Genomic DNA, 17,090 nt, shown 5'->3' with positions numbered 1-17,090 from the left:
TACTTTTATTTTTTCATATCAAATTGGCTGCCAAATTCCTCCCTCCTCCTCCGCACTTTTCTCTGTAGTGCCTTTCTTGATGCCTGTACACCCGTGAATGTAGAACATTATGACTTTGAGTTTGATCTATTGCGCATGTGTGGTGGTTACAGCTTGAAAAGCGTAAAGTGGAATTATTTTACTGAAGGACATCCTTGTTTTGTTGTCAGTTTCCGGCTTTTCGCATGGTGGCTGTGTAAAATTGAAACTATAAAGATATATGTGAGCTTAAAACCTGTCTCCTATATTTATTTATAACACACGTTGAAGCCATATATATGTTCTCTATAATGATTATAACGTCTTTAACACTCTGGAACCAGAGATGTCAAGAAAACGCAAAAGCCGCATGAAACATTTTACCGTTGATAACAATGATAAAAAAACTACTTTTGCTGTGTACAGGGGTATTTATAGGAGGATACACTCATTGCACATGCGCAAATTCACTTGTGTGAAACTCATAACCAACTAGTGAGTAGATTCTCAATGGCTGCAACCTCAGATGACCGGAATACATAAGCTGTAGGCAGAGTTTGGCGGCCTTCATACTGAGGTTTATGAGAATGGATGCCGGAGGACGAATGAGCAGTAAAAGTAAGCTTAACTGCCGTGCAGACTGTTCGTTTAAGTTTAAAGTGACAGCAAAGTCAAAACTAAAATTGATTGGATAAAGCATGGGATAAAGGAATATGAAGCAGGGCTACTTTATAAAAAATATGCTAGATCAAAGTAAACATAAAAAGAAACAGATTGCTTAACAAACTGCAAACAACTTACTTGTTTTCTTTCAAAATGAGCACTGCCCATAGTGACATAAGGGAGTTGTTATGCTGAAAACTTAAAGTTGTATTCTCTCCTCTTCTGAGTGAGCATGGGCAAGAAACTGACTTCCTGTTACGGTTTAGTAAATGCTAGAAAAGGCAATCTCAAGTTGCTCTAGAAGATTTTTGACATCAAGCTATATATGCCTTCCTGTAAAGAACCCGGCCACCTTGTGGGCTGTGATGTGACTGGAAGTAATGAAGATAAAAGGAAGTAAAAACCTTTTAAAATGATAAATAAAACATCTATAAGCAACTACATAGTGCTTTTTTATTTCAACATATACTGTACCTTTAAACCCCTTTCCAGTTTACTTCTATTATCTATTTTGCTTAGTTCTCTTGGTAGGTATCCTTTATTAAAAAGTAATGCTAGATGAGCTTGTACTCAACAACGTGAACGTGCACGTATCTTTAGGCATCTGGTAGCAGTACTTGCAACAATGCTTATAGTGATGATATTATTATTATCGTTTATTTGTAGAGTGCCAACAGATTCCCCTGTGCTAATGTTATACATAGTTGCAAATACTGCTGCCATAGAGTGTTAAAGAAACATGCACACTCCTGAGCTCCTATCAGTATACCTAGGTTTACTCTTTAACAAAGAATACCAAGAGAAAAAAGCAAATTTGATCATGGAAGTCAATGGGAAAATTGTTTAAATTTGCATGCTCTATCTGAATAATAAAAGTTTTTAATTTTGACTTTACTGTCCCTTTAAGCGTCTCCTCTACTGCCCTGAGAATTTTTACTTTAAGAAATAGAGGACAAATGGATTTTTGTTAACAAACTAATTCTGAACCACCCCCTATATGAATATCAGATGAAACAAAATGTTTTTTTTGTTATCTTTGCACGTCTAGTTTTTTATTGTCAATTTGCTAAAGAAGTCATGTATCTCATTCTTCAACTGTGCATATAAATGCTGAATATGTGCTAACAAAACAATATTGTGTTCACGTTGCAACACTACATTGTATTTACATAAACAGACTTCATGGTGCAATCAGAATTAGCAGTTATCTAAAGTAGATTAAAATATATATAGAATAAAAATGGGTGCATAATTTGTATTTCTTTCTTGACAAGGGAGGGAAGGAATACCTGATGCGTGCTCACTTTGGATTACCAAGTGTGGAAACTGAAGAGCTTGAAGGAAAACCCCCAATTGCTGTGAAGTTTGAAATTCCCTATTTCACAGTTTCTGGGATTCAAGTGAGTGGAATGGCATAGCATCAATGTGTTTATTGGGTCAGTGCCATGCAAGAGCAGAGGGGCATAATAACCGCATTATCTTATTGAGTCAGTGCCATGTAGAAGCAAAGTGAGCGAATGACAGCAATGTGTTTATTGGTGTAAAGGTCAGTATTTAGACCAAGCAGTGATATGCTTAAACAATTACTACCAGGTCTTAAGTATATGGTGGGGTTAAAAATGTTAAATTACTCAATTATTGAGTCTCTTTTTCTTCCTGACATGACCTAATGAAGTGACTACTTAATTGATCACTAATCAAGTATTCTCAAATTGACATAATCATATTTGAATATGTAAGTTACTCTATTACTAGTACAGAAGGAAGAAGTTACTAGTCAATGTTAATGGAAACTGTAATGCTTATGGCACTAGTGGAAATTCCAAACCCTGTATATACAGTATTTCTACTACTCCCATAGTCCCGGAAATGTCAGCGTGAGAGTAAAACATTTTGAATATATATATATCACCAGTAGAAAGCACTCATCGGGTCTTTAACAATTAGTAAATCAAACTTTAATAATACATAGTAACATTTTGTGGGTGTTAGCCCCGTCCTCAGACCATACCATGGTCTGAGGACGGGGCTAACACCCCCGAAACATTACTATGTTTATGATTAATTTACTAATTGTTAAAGACCCGATGAGTGCTTTCTACTGGTGCTGTCTATTTTACATTTTTAAGCACCCTGGGCAGTTGTACTATTAAAAAGTAAGTGCAGGGCCCTACGTGGGATTATTATTTGATATATATCTATATCTATATATCTATATATATATATATATATATATAATCTACAGTATATATATATATATCTACTGTGTGTGTGTGTATATATATATATATAGATCTATTGGGTACTTATAGAGTGCGAACTAATCACCCGCGAGGGTCTCAATATGTATGTGTATGTGAGTGTGTGTATATATGTATGTTTATATATATATATATATATATGTGTGTGTGTGTGTGTATACATATATTAAAATATATATACAGTGGGACAAAAAAGTATTTAGTCAGCCACCATTTGTGCAAGTTCTCCCACTTAAGAAGATGATTGTCTGGATTTGTTTCCACATTTTGTCTCTCATAGTTGAGGTATACCTATGATGACAATTACAGGCCTCTCTCATCTTCTTAAGTGGGAGAACTTGCACAAATGGTGGCTGACTAAATACTTTTTTGCCCCACTGTATATATATAATCATATGGGAGTAAGAGATTTAGTTTTTGTAAAGTGTTTTTCTTTTTATTGAAGGTTCGATATATGAAAATTATTGAGAAAAGTGGATATCAAGCTTTGCCGTGGGTGAGATACATCACTCAAAGTGGAGGTAAGTTTAATACAGAGATAGTTTAGTTCTGATATAAAATAATGTAATCTAAAATAAATAGAAAATGGGAAACAAAATCAGTCAGTTCTTTGCAGAGTGTATAAGGGAGGAAAGATTAAGGGGGTGCAGTCTAAATATAAAGGCACAAGGCATGTGTATGAAATTTATGTTCAACAAATGTAATGTCCACAGCACTAGATATAATATAAAATGTCTTTATTTGACAAAAAAGACTAGCAACGTTTTGTGATCAATATCACTTAATCATGCTATATATTGATCACGAAACGTTGCTAGTCTTTTTTGTCAAATAAAGACATTTTATATTATATCTAGTGCTGTGGATTTGTTGGATTTTATATTTAGTGAAACGGGCAGTTTCCACAGTCTACACGAGCACAGTGTCATTTCCAGCAGCTGTTCCATTTCCCAAAGAACTATGAAATGTATGTTGATACATCAGTTTACTTTGGCAAACAAATTATATATTTTTTTTTTGTCAAAAAAAGTTTTATATTGAAGGAATACTTAAAGGGACACTGAACCCAAATTTTTTCTTTCGTGATTCAGATAGAGCATGCAATTTTAAGGAACTTTATAATTTACTCCTATTATCAAATTTTCTTTATTCTCTTGGTATCTTTATTTGAATGCAAGAATGTAAGTTTAGATGCCGGCCCATTTTTGGTGAACAACCTGAGCTGTTCTTGCTGATTGGTGGATAAATTCATCCACCAATTAAAAAGTGCTGTCCAGAGTTCTGAACCAAGAAAAAAGCTTAGATGACTTTTTTTTTTAAACAAAGATAGCAAGAGAACGAAGAAAAATTGATAATAGGAGTAAATTAGAAAGTTGCCTAAAATTGTATGCTCTATCTATCTAAATCACGAAAGAAAAAAATTGGGTTCAGTGTCCCTTTAAACAAAAAATATTAGGGCATCACTAACTTCATCTGTTACAGATGCTACATAGCTCACATTACCCATATACTGTACCTTATATTTTTTTTCTTCTGTGAAACAGCTCTATTTAAAAAAAATGCTCTTTTAATATCCTTTGTTGAAAAGCAATATGACCCTATCCTTTATTGCTGGACATTAGATGGTGATTGGTGGCTGCACACATTTGTCTCTTTTCACTGGCTCACCAGATGTTTTCAGCTAGTTCCAGTAGTGCATTGCTGCTCTGTGAAGCATTATCATTTGCACGCGAGTGACATCAGGTTTTCACGGCCTTTTGCGTGCAAGTTAAATTTATGCTAGAATGATTATCGCAACCTCAGAGCTTTGGTCAACTGTTACGCTCGAAAAAAAGTGTCACAAAACACATCAACAATACATTTAAAAGTACAGTTACACTCATAATAACACGGTCTAATAAAAATAATTAAAATAAAATTGCAATCAAAAGTTATAAGGGCTCAAAGATAATAGGTTTCAGGTGTTAGAGAAAAAGGAAGACAAAGTTCTTTAACATAAAGATACATACATATACACTTATATATATTTATTAGTGTGTACATTTGTATTTATGTATTTTATATGTGTATTCATATATTTACAGACATATATACACATATAAACACATACATACATATATAGAAGTGCATTGGAGCCCTTTGCATTCCAGCAGATGAAACATGAAAACATGCAAAGTCATATTTATGCAATATTTATATTAAATATACTGTGTATTTACTGTACATATTTCATATTCCCATGCTCTGCACATAGCAGAATATATTATTTATTTTAAATAGATATTCCTATAAATATCTGTACCTATATATAATCATGTATATATAAAGGTATAAAACAAAATTAATGCTTACCTGATAAATTATTTTCTTTCGGGATGATGAGTCCATAAAAATGCCATAATATGTGGGATATACTTCCCGCCACTAGGAGGAGGCCAAGAGCCCACACAAGAGATGTAATACCTTCTAACCTCCCCTCTCTCCTCAATTTAACGTATAGCCAAGCAGAGAAAGGAAACTGATAGGAAGGAATGACAAAAACAGGGACTACAGAGGTTGCAAATTAAAACTGTCGCCCAAAAATTGAAATGGGTGGGTCTCTTTTTATGGACTCTTATAATCCTATAAAAAAAATATCTATCAGGTAAGCATAAGGTTTGTTTTCTTTCGTATGATGATAAGAGTCCATAGGAATTCCATAACATGTGGGATTTAATGCCCAAGCTGAATGTCCATGTTAAGGAAAGGTCGGGACAGTATAAGGCAGTTCCTACTTTGCAAGACCCTGCGGCCTGAAGGAGTTTCCTGCCAAAAACCATTTCCAAAAAAGAAAATATTTAAAAAACAAAAAATCTTTTAAGAATGTAAAAAAATACATTTTACACACCAATGGTTGTATAATTTATGACAGCCCAGGAAGCAGCAACTTAACTTGACGAATGAGCTGATATATGCCTAGGAGCAAGTTAGCCTGAAGAAATTAAGTCAGCAACTGGCCATCTGAACCAGGTCAGTATACCAGGTCCTATTTAAGTCAAATTGAGCTATCAGGATTACTGAAGCAGACTCTTGATTTGAGCAAAAATTATTGGAAGAAAACCAAATGAAAGAAAAACAGATGAGTTAGACAAGAAATGTAATGCGCTTCCTAAGGCATCTATCAATTGTGCCTGGATCTTGCACAGTACCTGGAAGGTCACAGTTCAAGTGGAAAAACATCGGAATATTTCTTGCAAATCCCTGAGAGAATACTCCCCTGGGAGAACAGAGGACTGCTGATAAATTCACTTGCCAGTTCTACAGTTCTGGAAAGAGAACATCCGAAAGAGAACATTGAATCTGCTTTACCCAAAACAGATTTAGAATATATCTAGCACAGCAAGGTGACTGTGAGTCTGTCCATAATGATAGTTTCTTTCTTTAGGAGGAGCCATGACTGAAGACTCGGCAGCTCCAAGAAGATAATCGGAAACCTCCAGAGGAGTCCAAACTTCTAGCGCTACTTGCAACTTCCAGTCAGCACGCCTATCCAGAAATCTGACACCTGTATTGAGGAGATTACCTTAAGTGATTGATAATTAGTTTTAATCAAAGTAGGTTATGCATAAGAAAAAAAGGACATGTTATAAAAATATATAAAGGACTAGCTTAAAAGTGAGAAAAAACAGTACTCTAGTCTGCATACAGTAACTTCCAATACAAACCTTGCTACATGTGTACAAGTCTTGTGTACAGATAAACATGTTATAGGATACATTTTAGAAAAAACAGAATTTATGCTTACCTGATAAATTACTTTCTCCAACGGTGTGTCCGGTCCACGGCGTCATCCTTACTTGTGGGAATATCTCTTCCCCAACAGGAAATGGCAAAGAGTCCCAGCAAAGCTGGCCATATAGTCCCTCCTAGGCTCCGCCCACCCCAGTCATTCGACCGACGGACAGGAGGAAAAAATAGGAGAAACCATATGGTGTCGTGGTGACTGTAGTTAGAGAAAATAATTCATCGGACCTGATTAAAAAACCAGGGCTGGCCGTGGACCGGACACACCGTTGGAGAAAGTAATTTATCAGGTAAGCATAAATTCTGTTTTCTCCAACATTGGTGTGTCCTGTCCACGGCGTCATCCTTACTTGTGGGAACCAATACCAAAGCTTTAGGACACGGATGAAGGGAGCAAATCAGGTAACCTAAACGGAAGGCACCACGGCTTGCAAAACCTTTCTCCCAAAAATAGCCTCCGAAGAAGCAAAAGTATCAAATTTGTAAAATTTGGCAAAAGTGTGCAGTGAAGACCAAGTCGCTGCCTTACATATCTGATCAACAGAAGCCTCGTTCTTGAAGGCCCATGTGGAAGCTACAGCCCTAGTGGAGTGAGCTGTGATTCTTTCAGGAGGCTGCCGTCCGGCAGTCTCATAAGCCAATCGGATTATGCTTTTAAGCCAAAAAGAAAGAGAGGTAGAAGTTGCTTTTTGACCTCTCCTTTTACCAGAATAGACGACAAACAGAGAAGAAGTTCGTCTGAAGTCTTTCGTAGCTTCTAAGTAGAATTTTAGAGCACGGACTACATCTAAATTGTGTAGCAAACGTTCCTTCTTTGAAACTGGATTCGGACACAAAGAAGGTACAACTATCTCCTGATTAATATTTTTGTTGGAAACAACCTTTGGTAGAAAACCAGGCTTAGTACGCAAAACAACCTTATCTGAATGGAACACCAGATAGGGTGGAGTACATTGTAGAGCAGATAACTCAGAAACTCTTCTAGCAGAAGAAATAGCAACCAAAAACAAAACTTTCCAAGATAACAACTTAATATCTACGGAATGTAAAGGTTCAAACGGAACCCCTTGAAGAACTGAAAGAACTAGATTTAAACTCCAGGGAGGAGTCAAAGGTCTGTAAACAGGCTTGATCCGAACCAAAGCCTGAACAAATGCTTGAACATCTGGCACAACTGCCAGTCGTTTGTGCAGTAGGACAGATAAAGCAGAAATCTGTCCCTTTAGAGAACTTGCAGATAATCCTTTATCCAAACCTTCTTGTAGAAAGGAAAGAATCCTAGGAATCTTTATCTTATTCCATGGGAATCCCTTGGATTCACACCAGCAGATATATCTTTTCCATATTTTATGGTAAATCTTTCTAGTTACCGGTTTTCTGGCTTGAACCAGAGTATCTATCACGGAATCTGAAAACCCACGCTTTGATAGAATCAAGCGTTCAATCTCCAAGCCGTCAGCTGGAGGGAGACCAGATTTGGATGTTCGAATGGACCCTGAACAAGAAGGTCCTGTCTCAAAGGTAGCTTCCATGGTGGAACCGATGACATATTCACCAGGTCTGCATACCAAGTCCTGCGTGGCCACGCAGGAGCTATCAAGATCACCGAGGCCCTCTCCTGTTTGATCCTGGCTACCAGCCTGGGAATGAGAGGAAACGGTGGAAACACATAAGCTAGGTTGAAGGTCCAAGGCGCTACTAGTGCATCCACTAGAGTCGCCTTGGGATCCCTGGATCTGGACCCGTAGCAAGGAACCTTGAAGTTCTGACGGGGCGCCATCAGATCCATATCTGGAATGCCCCATAGTTGCGTCAACTGGGCAAAGATCTCCGGGTGGAGTTCCCACTCCCCCGGATGGAATGTCTGACGACTCAAATAATCCGCTTCCCAGTTTTCCACACCTGGAATGTGGATCGCAGATAGGTGGCAGGAGTGATTCTCCGCCCATTGTATTATTTTGGTCACTTCTTTCATCGCCAGGGAACTCCTTGTTCCCCCCTGATGATTGAGATACGCAACAGTCGTCATGTTGTCTGATTGGAATCTTATGAATCTGGCCTTTGCTAGCTGAGGCCAAGCCTGGAGAGCATTGAATATCGCTCTTAGTTCCAGAATGTTTATCGGGAGAAGAGACTCTTCCTGAGACCACAGTCCCTGAGCTTTCAGGGATTCCCAGACCGCTCCCCAGCCCACTAGGCTGGCGTCGGTCGTGACGATGACCCACTCTGGACTGCGGAAGCTCATTCCCTGGGATAGGTGATCCTGGGTTAGCCACCAACGGAGTGAGTCTCTGCTCTTCTGATCTACTTGAATCACTGGAGACAAGTCTGTATAATCCCCATTCCACTGTTTCAGCATGCACAGTTGTAATGGTCTTAGATGAATTCGCGCAAAAGGAACTATGTCCATTGCTGCAACCATCAATCCTACTACGTCCATGCACTGAGCTACGGAAGGACGAGGAATAGAATGAAGAACTTGACAAGCGTTTAGAAGTTTTGACTTTCTGACATCTGTCAAGAAAATCCTCATTTCTAAGGAATCTATTATCGTTCCCAAGAAGGGAACTCTTGTCGACGGAGACAGGGAACCTTTTTTCTATGTTCACCTTCCATCCGTGAGATCTGAGAAAGGCCAGAACGATGTCTGAGTGAGCCTTTGCCTTTGAAAGAGACGACGCTTGTACTAGAATGTCGTCCAAGTACAGTACTACTGCAATGCCCCTTGGTCTTAGAACCGCTAGAAGGGATCCGAGTACCTTTGTGAAAATCCTTGGAGCAGTGGCTAACCCGAATGGGAGGGCCACAAACTGGTAATGTTTGTCCAGAAAGGCGAACCTTAGGAACTGTGATATCCCTTTAAGACTTTCTGACTATCAGCACTTCCTCCTATTTAAGGAAGTGCTTCTCCATTACTCAGTGCCTGAAAATTAAAGTGGATTCTCTCATCCTTTGCTATTGCTCATTTCAAGCAGTTTATTTTTCCCTTTCAGGTCTAAAGTATCTAATAATTTTTGAAGGCTGATTGTTCTTACAGTTTGCTGCACTTCTTTCCTGATTCCTTTTTTGGGACCGTTACTTCTAATCATATTCCTACGCTTCCGGAACTCTATCACTCACAGCTGAAGCCGCACTCACACATGTTGCTACCGGACGCCGCTTTCTATATTCTCCGGTTTAGTATTTCCTCTGCTGCTAATACCGCTCTCCACGCTTCACCATCGTTTCTGGGGAAATCTGGTCTTATCACCACGCTGGTATTGGTATCGTATTGTATACAATGTTTAAGGTTTACAACTATAACGCTAAGTGTCATTACTTACCTGAGCTGTATTTTCACTGAATTAACCTCCTCCTTGCTGCTCAATATTGCGTGTGTGTTGGATCATTGTATATATATTTTAGAGTGTTTGTGTGAGTGCGTGAAACTAAAGGAAAGTTATTTGAACATTACTTGAACTTTATCAACTTATTTCATATCCTGAATATAAAGGAATTTTTTCTCATTTTTTCTTTGATCATAAACGAATCATTGTTTATATAGTAGAAGCTTGATAAGCTTCTCCCATAAGAATTATTATTATCATTCATAGTGGTATAGTCCATACTTTCATTTCAATTACTAAAGTAAATGCTCACCTTGTGCATGCGAGTATATTAAGTTATATATATTTGCTGTTTACAAGAAAAGAGCTACATTCCCTTTATTTTATTTTTCTCTATAGTTGTGAGACAAATTTATTCACACATATCACAGAATTTTCAGGCCTTAAAAAGAAAGTTTTTTTTTTTATTTTTTGGAATATGGATCCTAATGAAATTAAAAATGAATTTTCTAATATTCATCAGAAACTAGAATATCTTGCTAGAGCATTAACAGAGGTACAAACCGAAAATAAAGCTCTCAAAACCATAATAAAAGATTGTATGTCAGGGAAAGAAGCAGGAATTGCTGAACCTCACATACAATACCCACAACCATTTTCTGGCAAACGCAGCGAATTCAGGGATTTTAAAAGTGCATGTAAACTTCTTTTCTCACTTAGACCTAAAACATATCATAGTGAAAGGATAAAGGTCTGTACCACTATTTCCTTCCTACAGGGGGAGCCACGCTCCTGGGCCAATAGATTTTTTGAAAGTGAACATTCAATATTGGATTCGCTTGAAGAATTTTTTTTAGCTATTACTGCCTTGTATGAGGATTCCCACACTCAAATAACAGCTGAAAATAAATTAAGATCTATGAAACAAGGGAAAAGAAACATTGAAGAATATATTACTGAATTTCAAATGTGGATAGATGACTCTCAATGGAACGAGATCAGTTTAAAGAATCAATTCAGATTGGGTCTCTCTGAATCCCTTAAAGATGAATTGTCACGATTAGAGATGCCTGACACACTGAATGGGTTGATGAAATTAAGCACCACCTTGGACCGAAGGTTACGTGAAAGAAAGGCTGAAAAAGCTTCTTATGAAGTGGTGCCCAGACGTTCATATCCCTATGTTACAACCATGGAAAAAGCTGTTTCAAATCAGGTTCCTATGGAAATTGGAACTATAAGGGGTCCTCTAACCCCAGAGGAAAAGATTAGACGTTGATTAGAAAATCTCTGTCTTTATTGTGGACAAAAAGACCACTCCGTCACAAATTGTCCATCTCTATTGAGACAGAAAAAGGGTAAGGGTAGTTTCAAAAACAATATTTTTCACATTTCTCAAAACCCCCATCTCACTCTCACTTTTTCTTTACAGTGGGATCAGAAAAACGTGCGCTCTAACGCTTTGATTGATTCAGGGGCATCAGGAAACTATATAGACATAGCATATGTTAAGCTCAATAAAATTCCAACTGTTGTTAAGACACATCCTGTTTCTGTTAAACTTATTGATGGTTCTATTATACAACAGGGCCCCATTACTCATCAGACAATCCCTTTACTCATGACAACTGACCAAGGACATTCTGAATATATTACTTTTGACCTCATACCTATCTACATGCATATTATTATCTTAGGTTTTAACTGGTTACAAATACATAATCCTCATATTGACTGGTCATCACAACAAATAAAATTTGACTCTGATTATTGTACTAAGACTTGTTTTCCCTATCAGGTAATCTCTACTATTGAACATGAGCTACCACAAATTTATCAGGACCTGGCAGAGGTATTTGACCTCAAGGAGGCAGAAAACCTCCCACCACATAGGGAATTTGACTGTCCCATTGATTTAATACCGGGATCTCAGATACCACATGGTAAGATTTACCCTCTTTCGCAAGAAGAATTGGTATATCTAAGATCATATTTAGATGAAAACTTGCGAAAAGGGTTCATCTCACACTCAACATCCCCTGCTGCTGCAGGATTATTTTTAGTACGTAACAAAGATGGGACAATAAGACCCATTATAGACTACAGGGCATTGAATGAAATAACAATTAAAAATAGGTATCCTTTACCTCTCATACCAGAGTTACTCGAAAGATTAAATGAGGCCACGATCTATTCGAAATTAGATCTAAAGGGCGCTTATAATCTTATTCGCATAAAGGAAGGGCACGAATGGAAAACCGCGTTCAGAACCCGCTATGGTCTTTTCCAGTATAACGTAATGCCCTTTGGTTTGAGCAATGCTCCCGCAACCTTCCAACATTTTATCAACGAGATTTTTCATGATCTAATGGATATCTGTGTCATCATATATCTAGATGATATTCTGATTTATTCGAAATCTCCCATAGAACATGAAAAACATGTTAGGTGGGTTCTTACTCGACTCAAGGAGCATAAGTTATATGCAAAGCTAGAAAAATGTGTTTTTCATGTCTCAAAAATAAAATTTTTGGGTTATATAATTACCCCAAACAAAATAGAAATGGATCCTGAAAAAGTATCCGCTATTAAAGACTGGCCTAAACCTACTACAGTAAAAGCATTACAGCGATTTATTGGTTTCGCAAATTATTACCGTAAATTTATAAAAAACTTCTCCTCAGTGATAAAACCATTAACACAATTAACTAGCATAAAACAGCACTTTAAGTGGTCTGAACAAGCCCAGAAGACTTTTGATAGTCTTAAGGAAATGTTCACAACAGCTCCAATACTAACACTGCCTAAATTTGATCAACAGTTCCTGTTGGAAGTTGATGCATCTAATACAGGCATAGGGGCTGTTCTTTCCCAACAAAATAAGGAGACAGGTGAAGTTCATCCCATTGCGTTCTATTCAAGAACATTGACTTCTGCAGAAACTAACTATAGTGTTGGAGACAAAGAACTCCTTGCTATTAAGTGTTCTCTAGAACAATGGAGACACCTACTAGAAGGATCAGTAATTCCATTCCTTATATATACTGATCATAAAAATTTAGAATACTTAAAAAAGAATAAGACTTTAACAGCAAGGCAAGCAAGATGGTCACTCTTTCTAGATCGCTTTAACTTTCTAATAACTTATAAACCTGAGAAAATAAGAGCTTCCATTCTCACACATACCCATGATGACACCATATCTGGTCACCCAGGGATACAGAAAACCATTGAACTTACCCGTCGTAAGTTTTGGTGGCCAGGAATGAATAAATACATTTATGATTATGTCTCTAGGTGTGAGAATTGTGCTAGAAATAAAATTGAACATAAAAAACCCATAGGGTTACTTAGACCTCTGCCCATTCCAGATAAACCATGGAGTACTATTGCCATGGATTTTATAGTGGAGTTACCTGCATCACAACAATATAACACTATCATGGTAGTAGTTGACCATTTAACAAGACTGGCTCATTTTATTCCACTTAAGGGATTACCAACTGCCATGACTACAGCTAAAGTATTTCTTGATCAGGTTGTAAGACTACATGGTTTACCCTCTAATATTATTACTGACAGGGGTACCCAATTCACCTCTTCGTTCTGGAGATCTTTGTGTAAATTACTGAAAATTGATCATCGCTACACTACTGCTTTTCATCCTCAGACAAATGGCTTGACAGAAAGACTCAACCAGACTATTGAACACTTTTTACGTTCTTATATTTCACATTTACAAGATGACTGGCTAATTTACCTTCCTATGGCTGAATTTACTCATAATAATTCATTCTGTTCCTCAACCAAAACATCCCCCTTCTTCGCAACTTATGGGTACCATCCTAATACTATAACCTTGTCCCACAAAACAGTAAATTCCCCTTCAGCTTTAGATTTTTCTTCCAAGCTTCAAGATCGATTAAGAGTATTGAAAAAAAATCTAGCCGAAGCTAAGGAATATCAAAAGAAATACTATGATCGGAAACATTCAATTGGACCTGAATATAAAATAGGTGACCTAGTATTACTCTCTACTAAAAACCTCAAACTTCAGGTCCCTAGCAAGAAATTGGCTAACCAATTTCTGGGACCATACCCTGTGGAACAGGTAATAAATCCCAATGTGGTCAAGCTCACGTTACCCAAGGACTACAAGTTTCATCCCACTTTTCATATTTCATTACTAAAACCTTTTGATTCAATGACACGTACGACAGTTGATCTTCCACCTCCTATCTCAGTGGATCTTCCAGAGGAATTTGAAGTTGAATCTATATTGGATTCTAGGATTCGACGACAAAGATTAGAATATCTTATCAGATGGAAGGGTTATGGTCCAGAGGATGATTCCTGGCATCTTCATTCGGAAGTTCATGCCCCTTGTTTGGTGAAGTCTTTCCATCATCGTTACCCCCTTAAACCTGGTCTGGAATCCCCGGGGGTGATTCCCTGAGAAGGGGGGGATGTGATATCCCTTTAAGACTTTCTGACTATCAGCACTTCCTCCTATTTAAGGAAGTGCTTCTCCATTACTCAGTGCCTGAAAATTAAAGTGGATTCTCTCATCCTTTGCTATTGCTCATTTCAAGCAGTTTATTTTTCCCTTTCAGGTCTAAAGTATCTAATAATTTTTGAAGGCTGATTGTTCTTACAGTTTGCTGCACTTCTTTCCTGATTCCTTTTTTGGGACCGTTACTTCTAATCATATTCCTACGCTTCCGGAACTCTATCACTCACAGCTGAAGCCGCACTCACACATGTTGCTACCGGACGCCGCTTTCTATATTCTCCGGTTTAGTATTTCCTCTGCTGCTAATACCGCTCTCCACGCTTCACCATCGTTTCTGGGGAAATCTGGTCTTATCACCACGCTGGTATTGGTATCGTATTGTATACAATGTTTAAGGTTTACAACTATAACGCTAAGTGTCATTACTTACCTGAGCTGTATTTTCACTGAATTAACCTCCTCCTTGCTGCTCAATATTGCGTGTGTGTTGGATCATTGTATATATATTTTAGAGTGTTTGTGTGAGTGCGTGAAACTAAAGGAAAGTTATTTGAACATTACTTGAACTTTATCAACTTATTTCATATCCTGAATATAAAGGAATTTTTTCTCATTTTTTCTTTGATCATAAACGAATCATTGTTTATATAGTAGAAGCTTGATAAGCTTCTCCCATAAGAATTATTATTATCATTCATAGTGGTATAGTCCATACTTTCATTTCAATTACTAAAGTAAATGCTCACCTTGTGCATGCGAGTATATTAAGTTATATATATTTGCTGTTTACAAGAAAAGAGCTACATTCCCTTTATTTTATTTTTCTCTATAGTTGTGAGACAAATTTATTCACACATATCACAGGAACTGATGATGTTCCTTGTGGATAGGGATATGTAGATACGCATCCTTTAGATCCACGGTAGTCATAAATTGACCTTCCTGAATTGTGGGTAGAATCGTTCGAATGGTTTCCATCTTGAACGATGGTACTCTGAGAAATTTGTTTAGGATCTTTAGATCCAGGATTGGTCTGAAAGTTCCCTCTTTTTTGGGAACCACAAACAGATTTGAGTAAAATCCCATTCCTTGTTCCGCCGTTGGAACTGGGTGTATCACTCCCATCTTTAACAGGTCTTCTACACAATGTAAGAATGCCTGTCCCTTTATTTGGTTTGAGGATAAGTGAGACATGTGGAACCTTCCCCTTGGGGGTAGTTCCTTGAATTCCAGAAGATAACCCTGAGAAACTATTTCTAGCGTCCAGGGATCCTGAACATCTCTTGCCCAAGCCTGAGCAAAGAGAGAGAGTCTGCCCCCCACTAGATCCGGTCCCGGATTGGGGGCTACTCCTTCATGCTGTTTTGTTAGCAGCGGCAGGCTTCTTGGCCTGCTTACCCTTGTTCCAGCCTTGCATCGGTTTCCAGGCTGGTTTGGTCTGTGAGGTATTACCCTCTTGTTTAGAGGATGCAGATTAGAGCCCGGTCTGTTCCTGAAATTACGAAAGGAACGAAAATTAGACTTATTCTTGGCTTTGAAAGGCCTATCTTGTGGGAGGGCGTGGCCCTTTCCCCCAGTGATGTCTGAGATAATCTCTTTCAATTCTGGCCCGAAGAGAGTTTTACCCTTGAAAGGGATATTAAGCAATTTTGTCTTGGATGATACATCCGCTGACCAAGACTTTAGCCAAAGCGCTCTGCGCGCCACAATTGCAAACCCTGAATTTTTCGCCGCTAATCTAGCTATTTGCAAAGCGGCATCTAAAAAAAAAGAGTTAGCCAACTTAAGTGCGTGAACTCTGTCCATAACCTCCTCATATGGAGTCTCTCTACTGAGCGACTTTTCTAGTTCCTCGAACCAGAACCACGCTGCTGTAGTGACAGGAACAATGCACGAAATGGGTTGAAGGTAACCTTGCTGTATAAAAATCTTTTTAAGCAAACCCTCCAATTTTTTATCCATAGGATCTTTGAAAGCACAATTATCCTCGATAGGAATAGTAGTGCGTTTGTTTAGAGTAGAAATTGCCCCCTCGACCTTAGGGACTGTCTGCCATAAGTCCTTTCTGGGGTCGACCATAGGAAATAATTTCTTAAATATAGGAGGGGGAACAAAAGGTATGCCAGGCTTCTCCCATTCCTTATTCACTATGTCTGCCACCCGCTTGGGTATAGGAAAAGCGTCGGGTGCACCGGAACCTCTAGGAACTTGTCCATCTTGCATAATTTTTCTGGAATGACCAGGTTGTCACAATCATCCAGAGTAGATAACACCTCCTTAAGCAGTGCGCGGAGATGTTCTAATTTAAATTTAAATGTCACAACATCAGGTTCAGCCTGTTGGGAAATTTTTCCTGAATCTGAAATTTCCCCATCTGACAAAACCTCCCTCATGGCCCCTTCAGATTGGTGTGAGGGTATGACAGAACAATTATCATCAGCGCCCTCCTGCTCTTCAGTGTTTAAAACAGAGCAATCGCGCTTTCTCTGATATGCAGGGATTTTGGATAAAATATTTGCTATGGAG

The 17,090-nt window shown here is 38.1% G+C and overlaps 1 protein-coding gene across 1 annotated transcript in view; it reads left to right on the top strand.

Annotated features, from left to right (window-relative positions):
- The window catches only part of AP1M2 (adaptor related protein complex 1 subunit mu 2), a 100,597-nt gene that overhangs the window by 64,544 nt on the left and 18,963 nt on the right, over positions 1-17,090 (top strand). The window contains exons 10-11 of the mRNA XM_053717928.1: positions 1,956-2,081; positions 3,388-3,463. Coding sequence (XP_053573903.1) covers positions 1,956-2,081; positions 3,388-3,463 — 202 coding nt within the window. The remainder of the gene's footprint in view (positions 1-1,955; positions 2,082-3,387; positions 3,464-17,090) is intronic.

Source organism: Bombina bombina, chromosome 6 (genome assembly GCF_027579735.1).
Source record: "Bombina bombina isolate aBomBom1 chromosome 6, aBomBom1.pri, whole genome shotgun sequence".
Lineage (NCBI taxonomy): Eukaryota > Metazoa > Chordata > Amphibia > Anura > Bombinatoridae > Bombina > Bombina bombina.
Note: the sequence above shows the minus strand (reverse complement) of the source record. Positions and strands in the feature narration are given on the sequence as shown.